Source organism: Danio rerio, chromosome 24 (assembly GCF_049306965.1).
Source record: "Danio rerio strain Tuebingen ecotype United States chromosome 24, GRCz12tu, whole genome shotgun sequence".
Taxonomy (NCBI): Eukaryota; Metazoa; Chordata; class Actinopteri; order Cypriniformes; family Danionidae; genus Danio; species Danio rerio.
Window position 1 is genome coordinate 32552501 of NC_133199.1, and position 12424 is coordinate 32564924.

Consider the following 12424-nt stretch of genomic DNA (forward strand, 5'->3'; position numbering starts at 1 on the left):
TAAAACATGCTAGCAATTTATGGTGGGCTAATGTTGTGCTAAACATGTCAATACTTACTGATTGCTCTGTGATAACAACAATCTATCACTGCAGAAAACTATAATTTAATTCCTGTAAGCAATATGATAAAACATGCTAGCAATTTATGGTGGGCTAATGTTGTGCTAAACATGTCAATACTTACTGATTGCTCTGTGATAACAACAATCTATCACTGCAGAAAACTATATTTTAATTCCTGTTAGCAATATGATGAAACATGCTAGCAATTTATGGTGGGCTAATGTTGTGCTAAACATGCCAACACTTACTGATCGATCTGTGGTAACAATTTATCACTGCAAAAAATATATATTTTAATTCCTGTTAGCAATATGACAAAACATGCTAGCAATTTGTGCTAGGCTAACTTTGTGCTAAACATGCCAACACTTACTGATCGCTCCACGCTAACAACAATCTATCACTGCATATATATATATATATATATATATATATATATATATATATATATATATATATATATATATATATATATATATATATATATATATATATATAAATTCATGTAAGCAATATGTTAACTGGCAATTTATGCTAGGTTAACTTTGTGCGCAACATGCCGACACTTACTGATCAATTCAACCCCAAAGTTTTTGATGGAATTGCAGATCCATAACTAGTTTAGTGTCACACCAAGTTCCTATGCTTTTAGACATTTATAGATAAAAAATAGCCATTAGTGAACGTTTTTATAACAAGAGGTTCATGGAAAACAAATAAATGTTTAACCATTTACTGCATCTTGATTGATGAAAATATTACATTGATTTTTGTCATGCATTACTGTAAAACTGCAACGTCACATCAACAAATTTTACTCCGCAATGCTAGAAAAATATGCATTATTATTATTGAATATTATGTTAACAATATTTCTTACAATATAACAGCATTTTTCCCTAGAAAAATGCTATTTTTATTTACTGTGACTTTAAATAATTTATTCATTCATTTTCTTTTCAGCGTAGTCCCTTTATTAATCTGGGGTCGCCACAGCGGAATAAACCACCAACTTATCCAGCATATGTTTTATGCAGCGGATCCCCTTCCAGCTGCAACCCATCTTTAGGAAACATCCATACACACTCATTCACTACAGACAATTTAGCTCACCCAATTCACTTATACCACGTCTTTGGACTGTAGGGGAAACCGGAGCACCCGGAAGAAACCCACACAAACGTGGGGGGAACATGCAAACTCCACACAGAAACACCAACTGACTCAGCCAAGGCTCGAACCAGCAACCTTCTTGCTGTGAGGCGACAGCACTACCTACTGCGCCAGTAAACTGTGTCAAGGTGCAAATATTTAAAACACTATAAATGAGTGAAAACCTCAGCAGATATTCTGTCTCTGATTGACTGTTGTTATTTTCCTCTTTCTTCTTGAATCCCACCATTAGGGCTCTATTTTAACAATCTAGGTGCAAAGTGCAGGGCACAAAAGCAAAAAGGGTGTGTCTGAGTCTACCTTGCTATAAGGACGGAAAAATCCGCTCTGTGCCTTGGCGCATGGTCTAACAGGGTTGAGCTTATTCTTTTAATGAGTTATAGGTGTGTTTTGAGAATAACCCAATCAGAGTCTCATCTCCCACTCCCTTTAAGAGTCAGTTATGTCACGCCATAGCGCATTTGCACACAGCACACAGCTTGCGCTAGAGTTTAGACCTCCTCTCAGCTGGTCTATTGAACAGTCTATTTTAGTTTCTCAAACACACCAGCAATGCGCCTTAACTCACCTCTTTTCTAGACCAAAACACCCATGAGTCTACAAAGTGGCGCAAATAGATTTGCTATTTAAACAACGTGGTGGAAAACGGGAAAATTATTGTCTGAAAATAGCAACATGTCATAGAAACACGTCTTGCGCATTATTAAGTTGGGTGTATGATAGGGCCCTCAGTATTTATTTTCAGTTCTGGGTTTACCTTTTGACTGCTTCAGTCTTCATCCAATAGCAGAACAGCAACAAATGGGTAGGTGGGGATAAAGATAGTAAGGCCCCAGCTGATTGGTCAAATTTAGATAAACAACTAATGCATTAAATGGGTGATGTGGTGGCGCAGTAGGTAGTGCTGTTGCCTCACAGCAAGAAGGTCGCTGGTTCGAACATCAGCTGGGTCAGTTGGCGTTTATGTGTGGAGTTTGCATGTTCTCACCACGTTTGCGTGGGTTTCCTCAGGGTGCACTGGTTTCCCTCACAGTCCAAAGACATGCGTTACAGGTGAAATGGTGTATGGGTGTGAGAGTGAGTGTGTATGGATGTTTCTTAGAGATGGGTTGCTGGAAAAGTTAGCGGTTCATTCCACTGTGGCAACCCCAGATTAACAAAGGGACTAAGCCGAAAAGTAAATGAATGAATGAATGAATGAATGAATGAATGAATGAATGCATAAAACGAATGCAATTCATTACACATGTCTGAAATATGGATATTGCATATACTATAATTGCGATAACAATAATTTTACAACATATATTGTGCAGCCCTATCAACAACCCATAGATAGTTTTAACAGTAGTCTATTGTTATATTTCATTTACCATATCTAGATCCAATTCAAAATCCAAAAGTACAGATCTGAGTCTGTTTCCTTATCAGAAAGAAGGACCACAGCCAAAGTAGAAAAGCCATCTGTCCTGTAGACAGGGAGCTCATGGCACCCCGCCTACACATCCTTGGAGCCCAATACCCGATTAAAAACCCATATTTAAAGGCTAGAGATTAGGACAAAATATAACCTCTGCATATCAGTAGTGGAGAGTGGTCAAAATTAATAACAACCCGCCTCAAAGAGTTACAGCTTTAGCGCTCTTATTTTAAGATGCGAGCCTTCGGAAAAATCCCATTAGACGGACATTCTTCAAAGAGCAAGGACAGTCATAACTTGCTGACATGATATAGCACCTCCCTCAGTTACATGGAGGTCAGTGGGGGAGGTTTTGGGCTGTGTGTGTTTATAACTAAATAAACTTAAATGCAGGAACGTAACAAGCTGGCAGCTCTGCTGTTTGTCTATGGATAAACAGAGAAAGAATACAGCGCAGGTGATGACCAAGGCAGAGATTCAGACTTGTGGGGTCTGCAAATCAAATAGCATCAGATATTTTCAAGGCAATCTAACTGTTGGTATAAGTCACAAATGACTTAATTTAACAGCATTTAAGAGTCTGGAAAAGCTCATAGATAAAAAAAAATGCGATAAAAATGAAGCATTTCCTCACCATTTCTTCACATTTCTTAAACTTTTGTGAGTTTCTGTCACCTGCAAGGATGTTTCTAGAAAGCCTAGTAAAAGCTTAATTAGCTAGCCCAGGTGTGCTTGATTGGGGTTGGAACTAAACTTTGCAGAACACCGGCCCTCCAGGACCAAGTTCGGGCATTCTTGTTCTCAAGAATGTTGACATCAATGGTTGGAATAAAAATACTAGGGAAGCCAGTGGCTGTTTTTCTGCATTCTTCAGTATTTCTTCCTTTTGTATTTCTTCAACAGAAGACAGAAACTCATACTACTTAGCAACAAGCGGAGGGTGAGTAAATGATGACAAAGTTTTCTTTTTTGGTTGAACTATTACATTTACATTTAGTCATTTAGCAGAAGGGACTTACAATTGAGGAGGCATTCAACAAGAAGAGGTAATACACACAAACAGTGCTAGCTATATGAAGTATTTTGTTTGTGCTCAGAGAAATTAGTGCTAGTTTTTATTTTTGAGACAGAGAGAGAGTGAGGGAGGAAGGGAGTGTTTCTACGGGTGGTTTGTCAAGCTCACTCACCTGTGTGAAGGTATGTGTGACTTCATAAATGAAGTTTTTGTTTGTTAATGTGTCAGTAGATTTGCGCATAAAAAATTGGTTGATGGAAACGGCAAGATGTGCATACATTTTGAGAATGCACATTAGAAACGTATGTGGATAAATGAGTAGGATACATTTTTTATTTGATAAGAAAACAAAATTTGGCGCCAGTTAATCAGAAAGTGGTGATTTTGTTCTCTTTGACTCATTGGATGGAAACGCTGCATTATGCGGACATCGTTTATGCAATAATCCAGTTTTGCGCATAAATTTAATTTGCATTTTGTGATGGAAACACAGCTAGTGAGATGAATAAGTGTATTTTCTACAGGTGGTTGTAAGCCTACTCACCTGTGTGAGGCACACTTAGAATTTATAGTATTTTTGTGTGGTGAGGTGGGGGAGAGAAGAGGGGTTTTGGTTGTATTCTATTCCTTTTTAAGTAAATTTTTGAGATATGACAAGTTCAAAAGACAGGAAACTCAGATCAGTAAGTTCTGGGGGTCTAGAAAGGTCAAAATAAATTGCATATGATCATCATAACACAAACCCCAAATTGCAGAGGACCTCAAAAAATAAGAGAAACCTTGTAATAAAGTAGTGCAGTCTAGCATACTAAAAGATACTAAAACTGCAAAGTTTAAGTTATAAATAAAATAATTCTAAGAAAAAAACATTTTAAAAATGAATATAAAAAATTCTCAGGTTCTCAGACATTTAATTAAAAGTTATGTGCAATTAAATGACAATGTTTAATATTATAAATACATAGCTCAGAATTCCCAAAGCACAACAGTACTGCCCGACAAATATAAATATATTTTAAAACGACCCAATTTTTAAATTCATATGTTAACAGTCATGATGTGAATTTGTGCAGTGTTAAAACATGCTAACAATATTCCAAACATGCTTGCATGCGCTAAAATTAAATTTTTTGCTATAAACATGAAACATTTCTTGCTAACTGGTAGCTAGTATGAGATCAGAGATGTATAGCAACGAAGAACTACTTCACTACTGTACTTAAGTACTAAAAGGCTGTATCTGTACTCTACAGGAGTATTGTTTTTTTCTCCTACTTCCACTTTTACTTTAGTACATATTTTCAATGAGTTTAATACTTTTACTCCGATAGATTTTTTATGAGCTGGATCGTTACTCGTTACTAGGGGTGTCAAAATTATTGATATCGGTTCAGTAGATCATAACCGGTTATTACCTACTGAAATCATTTATCTCCTATGCAGTAGATGCAATGCAATGTTGCAGTAGAATCCTATGGCGAAGGAGGCGAGGGTGAATTATTAACGCTCTTACTACTTAAAAGGTAAATAACTATGCACAATTAAACTGCTTGCGAGTTTGCTGGATAGTCTTTCATTGACAATTAAGGCGACACAAAGTGTAAGACCTCGCTTGTCAGCACTCAAAAAGCAAGCGAGATAATATTTAGATTAGTTTATTTGCTATAAATGCTCATGCTGTTTTCTGTGCATGTATTGGAGTTTTGTTTGATACTTTCAGAAAGAGTGTTTTCTTTGAGCGGGTCAAATTAAGGGTACAGTTACATATATCTTACTGCTGTATTAAAGAACGACATTTTATTACAAATAATATATAAATATAAATATATTTATAGATTTCAATTTTTAAAAAATTCTTGTGTTGTAAAGAAAAAAATCTAATTATGTATGAAGCATCGTCAGTGCACCGACATGCACCGAGACATTAAATTGAACCGAATCGATGGCATGATAATCATAACCGAACCAAACCGTGAGACCAGAGTAGATTCACACCCCTACTCATTACAATTATAGACCTTTTTCTTGGCTGCCGCATGGAGGACGCCATAGCAACCAGCGTCTTCCAGTTGAATGTTTAGAACTTCCGTTTACAGCATTTACAACCGGTAATTTGCACTCCGAAAATTGGTTTCAATAGCGTTTTGATTCAATTACGAAATGTTTTTGTGGCACAAAACTTTGAAAGGTGTGTTAAAGCTGTTATAATCTGTCAGATCTGTGGTTCAAGCGCGAGAGAAAATGTTATCCTAGTTCATATAAATCGTAAACCATGTTTCTTTTTATTTTGCTTAATCACATGCCCCAAAAAAGATATTTAAAATCAACCAAACAAATGATGTCTTTTGACTGCTTTCTTTATTAATTCATGCTAGCAACATGCAGAACATGTTAGAAACGCTATGCTAGCAAAAACATACTACACTAAAGCAGGCCCGGCCCTAACTAATTTGGCGCCCTAGGCAAGATTTCAGGTGGCGCCCGTCACATCGCAGTAAATTACACTGCTAGTGTAAAGTCATAAGAAACTAAATAGCTTTTTGAATGACTACTACAAGCTGGGAAACCGTCAGATAAGTATGCCAATGCAATTAACGTTATTTCTGAATAGATCTAATATTTACACATTTGCTTGAGGAAGGAATGATAGAGTTACATCACTATTACTATTTTCCATAACATCTTTGCCCTTCCATAACATTAGCTGACGTTAAAACTAACAGATAGCACTATAGCTATTTATTGATTAGCAATAATATGCCATATCTGTCAACGTTGGGATGTAAAAAAATATGGGACAACAAATAGCTTTAAATGATAGAATACATGGCAAACATTAGAAAATATTGACAATAAAATAAAAGGTTTAGCCTATTAAAATCAATGGCCTGTATAGAAATTAAATAAAGCTATAAAATCTATTTAACTTTTAATTGTATTTGCATATTGATTAAAGTTACTAGTTATTTAGTGAAGAGCAGCAAATGAATCTCTTATTGTGTTTTGTTTGATAACAGAGGTGTTCATGTAATTTTGCACAGATCTATATGAATGAATGAATGAATGAATGAAGCATTCGAGTACTTTAGTAACTGTTTGTGCTCATTTAAGAGAAAATGAGTTGTGTTTAAAATAAAACACGCAGGACGGATAAAAAAAACGGAAAAAAAGCACTTTTCCGACGGTCCCTTACTGAGAGCTCCACTCCGCGCGAGCTCTCCCGGCTAAATGCATAACCCCGGCTAAACAGAGCAGTGCTCGTAATGTCGAGCGAGGAAAAAAGAAAAAGACAGCTGTGAAACATAACCAGCTTTGTCTTTTTGTAGGAAACACACTTTAGATCTTTTTAGGCTAAGAGGTTTTTGAGTTATTGCCATCTATCACTGAATGTGTCAGAAATATCAAAAACAAAACCAACTTAACCGCGCTCAATTCTGGCGCCCCCTGGATGTACAGCGCCCTTAATTTGCCTATGGTGCTTATGACACGGGCCGGCCCTGCACTAAAGTTAGGCCACTGAAAAAAACTAAACATGGTTAAATCGTCTCTACTTCAAAAAGCAATCACAACCGTTTTTTGTGTCTATTTTTAGATTAATTCAGAAAGTATAGTGAAATTATTGAACCTACTGCTTATGTTTATCTGGGCTAATTAATTACAACCAGAAAGTAGGTGCAAATAGCTGGCTTTGTGACCTTCAGTACAGTCATTTATTCACTAACATTTATTAAGAGCAGTAAATGTGGTTAATGTACTCTAATAGTTCACCAATTTGAACTTGAAAGGCCATAAATGTCAACATGACAGAGCTAATACTGGACATTTTATGAGTGATAAGCCTCAATGTACGATTCATACAGTAAATCAATAAATCAGCTCAAAAATCCACCACAGCAATAGACGTTTATCAGATTCTCAGAAAGTTTCGTCACGGCTCAAGATTGTTTACGTTATAAAAGATGTCTGCTCCTGCATATTTCTCATGTACCTGCTATAATGTCAGGAAACTGCCAAAAATACCACAACGCAACACGTTATGTCCACTGCAGCAATGACAGGAGCAATATTCCCTGATGAATATTGTTTATGTATTCAGAAGATTACTCAGTAATGACAGTGGTCTGATAATGACACTAAACAGATAATTAGCAGGTGATTTACTGGACGACTGACTGAAGCTAAACACTGATTATGGTGCAGGGATTTCATTTTTATCTAATAATTATATGTACTTCTTAGGTCATCCCATTATTTTATTTACAAAGAAGTAATCTGGAAGGCTGGAACTGTGTATTATTTCACGTGTATCTGTCACTCTCTCTAGACTGTTTTAGATCATAGAAAGTCTTTGTGTTTCCATAAACATTTGATTAAGGAAACCGCACATTAAGTGATTGTCATCTGTGGTTCTTTAACCCATTAGATTAAATATGATGACTCCGTGTTTAGCTCAGTCAGGTGTGGCCAATTGAAATATGGTCCACACCTGGTCAAAAGATATTCTCTGTTATTTATGCGAGCTGGTGGTTGATTTGAATATTATGAGCCGGCTGTTTAGGACAGATAAAAAAAGTGCTGGCACTGCAGAAGCCAACAATTGTACTTCTGTATAAACTGTACTAAACCTGGTGTGGGCCTATACAGTGCTCAGCATATATGAGTACACCCCATTTTGAAAATATTTGTATACATTTCTCTGAGAATATGGGTAATGTATATTGCTGCATTTAAACAAAGCAGATTTATTAAATAGATATATTTATTAATATAATATTTTAGTCACCGAACATCTGTAGAAATGGAAAACTAATTAATTTAAATTCATGCAAAATTTTGCAAAACAAAACTACAAACCACAACATTTCAACAAAATTGTATATATTTTTTGTTTCTCTTGATTTTTACTTTTTTTGAAAATTTTATTTTATATTTTTACCTAACATATAAATTTGGGCTATTCATTTTTAAACCATTATTGTAAATAATTTTGTTAGATAAGCTCCAGATTTGGCTTTATTACAGACTAAACTAATGTATATACACAAATATAATATTTTAAAGCATCCTATAGAAAATATGAATCTAAAGTAGAGATTTGTGGGGGTGTACTCAAATATGCTGAGCACTGTATGTGGGTATGTATGCATGTGTATGTGTGTGTATATATTATCACTTTATATATTATTTAATACAAATAAAAATGTACGGCGGTTCATTCCGCTGTGGCGACCCAGATTAATAAAGGGACTAAGCCGAAAAGAAAATGAATGAATGGATGATAAAAAACATCTTGAAATTAAATCTTTTATAAAACAAACTGTATTTTTATACACAAGAAAGATGTCCGCGGCTGCACATTTAACATTTATTTCTACACATTATATTATTATATACAGGCCCGTAGCCAGTAAAAGGGGTGGTTCTTTATTATTATTTTTTTGTTTTGTTTTTGAAGTTATTCACCTCATTTTCTATTATGATGTATAACCATAATGCATTTAGTTACATTTTAAGCAATATTTTTGGCTGGATTAGCTTGTCGGATGGTAAATTTTTGATGTACCGAAAATATTTTTTAAAGATTTGAAATAAAGAAATATGAAAATAATTTATATTCTTTTAAATACAAAGTTATTAAATCATGTACCATTAGGAAAATGTAGCTTGTTGTCATTTATTAGACAAATACCAAACTGGCCAACACATTCAGCTTTCCTCAGTCAGAATTTGGCCATTATACATAATAATAATAATAATAATAATAATATTAATAATATAGAGCAGGGGTGTCTAAACTTGGTCCAGGAGGGCAAGTGTCCTGCAGTTTAGCTCCAACTTCATTTAAAACACCTGCCTGAGGTTTCTATTAAACCTAGAAAGAGCTTGATTAGCTGATTCAGGTGTGCTTAATTGGGGTTGGAACCAAAATTTGCAGGACACCGGCCCTCCAGGACCGAGTTTGAACATCCCTGATTTAGAGCTTCATAATTTTTTATAGCCTGTTTCGAAAAATTAGAAAATTCATGGATAACAGCAGCCTAATACTTTTAAAAATTGCTATAATATGGGCCGCTTTTGGTGCTTCGGACCATTACATTGGTCAATTTTTTCTTTCATGAATAAGTTTCAAAAATAGAAGTTAGGCTACTTGTAAAATGTTTTTTTCTATTTAACAATAAGTCACTGGCGAAAGATGACTTCACTTACGTCATATTCTGCGTGGTCTTAAAACATTTGATGGGTTATTTGCACAATTTATGATGGCATGGCAATCAAAATAGGACAAATGAGAAAAAATAGTGACAAAAATTCTTGACCAATGGCAAATTCTGGACGTTTGTGAGTGGGGGTAGGTTTTTCGAGCCACCCGAACCCCCCATGTCTACGGGCCCGATATATACACTATCTCTGAGACCATACAGTAAGTGAGAATAATAATAACAATATCAATAATGAAATAATCAATAACAATAAAAACAAATGAGCACAAAAATGTCAAATTAAAAATATATGTGTGCTTATTTCAATATTTTGTTTTGTTTTTGCCCAAAAGTACAGTTACATAGCTAAATAAAGAAATGTGTGTAGCATTTTAATATATTTAGGAAACAAACAGCTTGAAACCACCTTTTAAAATAGAGGTCAGATCATTTTACAGGTCATTTCACAATGTCATTTCGAAACCATAGCGAAACCAATGTGATTTATTGTATTTTTTTTTTAAATACACAACTTTGTCTTTGGATCTGTGAAAGAAGTCCACAAATATGTGGGAGATGAACTTACAGGCATGTTTATCCGAAGCGATATCCTCTTTCTTGTATTTTTCTTCTCATCTTTTTTCTTAGAATCCATTGCAGTGCTGCCCATTTCCCAAAATAATGGTTTTGTTCTTTGGCAAAGGCTTATTTAACGCTGGAAACCAGAATAAAAGCCATCGCTCCAGCATATGAGAGCAACAGAAATATAATCGGCTACTTAAGTTAATAGTATATTTCTCGATTCCTACGGCTTTTCCTTCGGTTTCAGAAAAACAAACACGTGCGCCCTCGGTGTAAAAACAAACTTGCATGCGCGGATCAGCAGAGATGAAGGGAATGAGATGCTCTGCTGCTGCTGTGCGTGTGTGTGGAGCATCAGTGCTCGCGCACGCGTGTGTGTGGAGGAAAACCGCGCTGCATCCAGCCATCAGTCAAGTGACGTTGCGTTTGGGGGCGGGACTACAATGCACGTTCAGTTACTACGGTTACAAGTGATGATTCCGCAGATTAAAGAAATAGTCTTTGTTTATGTGTGTTTCGTGTGAGCATTATATATTAAACCTTTATTGATCCTCCTTCGACTTAGTCCATTTATTTATCAGGGGTCGCTACCGCGGAACGAACCGCCAACTTCCACCATATTCATCAATTAACCTATAGCGCATGTCTTTGGACTTGTGGGGGGGAAACAGAGCACCCGGAGGAAACCCAAGCCAAAACGAGGAGAAGATGCAAAATAGTTTAATCGTTTTTTCGAACAATTAAAATAATTGAAAAAAAATGTCATGCAAACTCCACACAGAAATGCCAACTGACCCAACCCGGACTCGAGCCAGCGACCTTTTTGCAGTAAGGTGAGAGTGCTAAGTTAACCGCTAAGCCACCGTGTCACCCTTCAACATATTCAGAAAAAATATATTAATAATGGAATAATAATGATAATAATGGGGAAACTATTAAACAGAACAAGCTACTAAAAATGTTAGCAAATAATTATGAAACTTGTATTATCAAACTTGTTTTAATCCACAAATATTTAATTAACATACAAATAATTAATTCATATATGATTTATGGCTAATTGCTGTAATAATTATGTTTTTAGAATATGAAGTGACAATTCCATGTGACAACTATTAAAACACAAAAAGGCCTGTTTTTTACTGTTTGTCATTAAAACAGAATCTGTCAATTCTTTTACTGTAGGTATACTATTAAAACACAGGAAAAAGTCTACTTTTATACAAAAGTATACCATTAAAATAAAATATAAATAAAAATTTAAACATATACATTTTAATATAAAAACCCTTGTATTGATTAAAAATGTTTCATGTTTTTACAGTAGTTTTACAGTAGTTTTACCTAATTTAATGTTGTAGTTTGTGTGGAGTTTGCATGTTCTCCCTGCCTTCGCGTGGGTTTCCTCCGGGTGCCTCAGTTTCCCCCACAGTCCAAAGACATGCGGTACAGGTGAATTGGGTAGGCCAAATTGTCTGTAGTGTATGAGTGTCTGTGTGGATGTTTCCCAGAGATGGGTTGCGGCAGAAATAAGGGCATATACGCTTCGTAAAAACTTGCTGGATAAGTTGGCGGTTCATTCCGCTGTGGCGACCCCGGATTAATAAAGGGACTAAACCAACAAGAGAATGAATGAATATTTTGCATGAATTTAAATGTAATAACTTTTCATCTCTAAAGATGTTCTGTGACTAAAATATGATATTAATAAATATATCTGTTTAATAAATCTGTTTTGTCCAAATGCACTAATAAATATTACCCATATTCACTGAGAAATTGATAAAAAATATTTTCAAAATGGAGTGTACTCATATATGCTGAGCAGCACTGTATATTTTTACAACAAAAAGTGCTTTCATGGAATCCTTAACCATGCTCACACTGCCCTCTTGTGTTCAACCCTTTTTGGCCAGTAGAGTTCGCTATACACTCATGTTTACATAAAGATACACAAATACTTTTAAAAG

General features: G+C 35.4%; 1 protein-coding gene across 4 annotated transcripts in view; it reads right to left on the reverse strand.

Moving 5' to 3' along the window:
* prkag2a (protein kinase, AMP-activated, gamma 2 non-catalytic subunit a) overlaps nucleotides 1-10813 on the reverse strand; it is a 130096-nt gene extending 119283 nt beyond the window's left edge. For all 4 annotated transcript variants that reach the window (XR_659834.4, XR_011008556.1, XM_009297511.4 and 1 more), the window contains exon 1: nucleotides 10459-10813. Coding sequence is in view for 2 of the 4 variants with exons in the window: in XM_009297511.4 (XP_009295786.1) it covers nucleotides 10459-10542 (84 nt within the window). In the remaining 2 variants the exon portion in view is untranslated. The remainder of the gene's footprint in view (nucleotides 1-10458) is intronic.
* Nucleotides 10814-12424: the final 1611 nt, after the last annotated feature.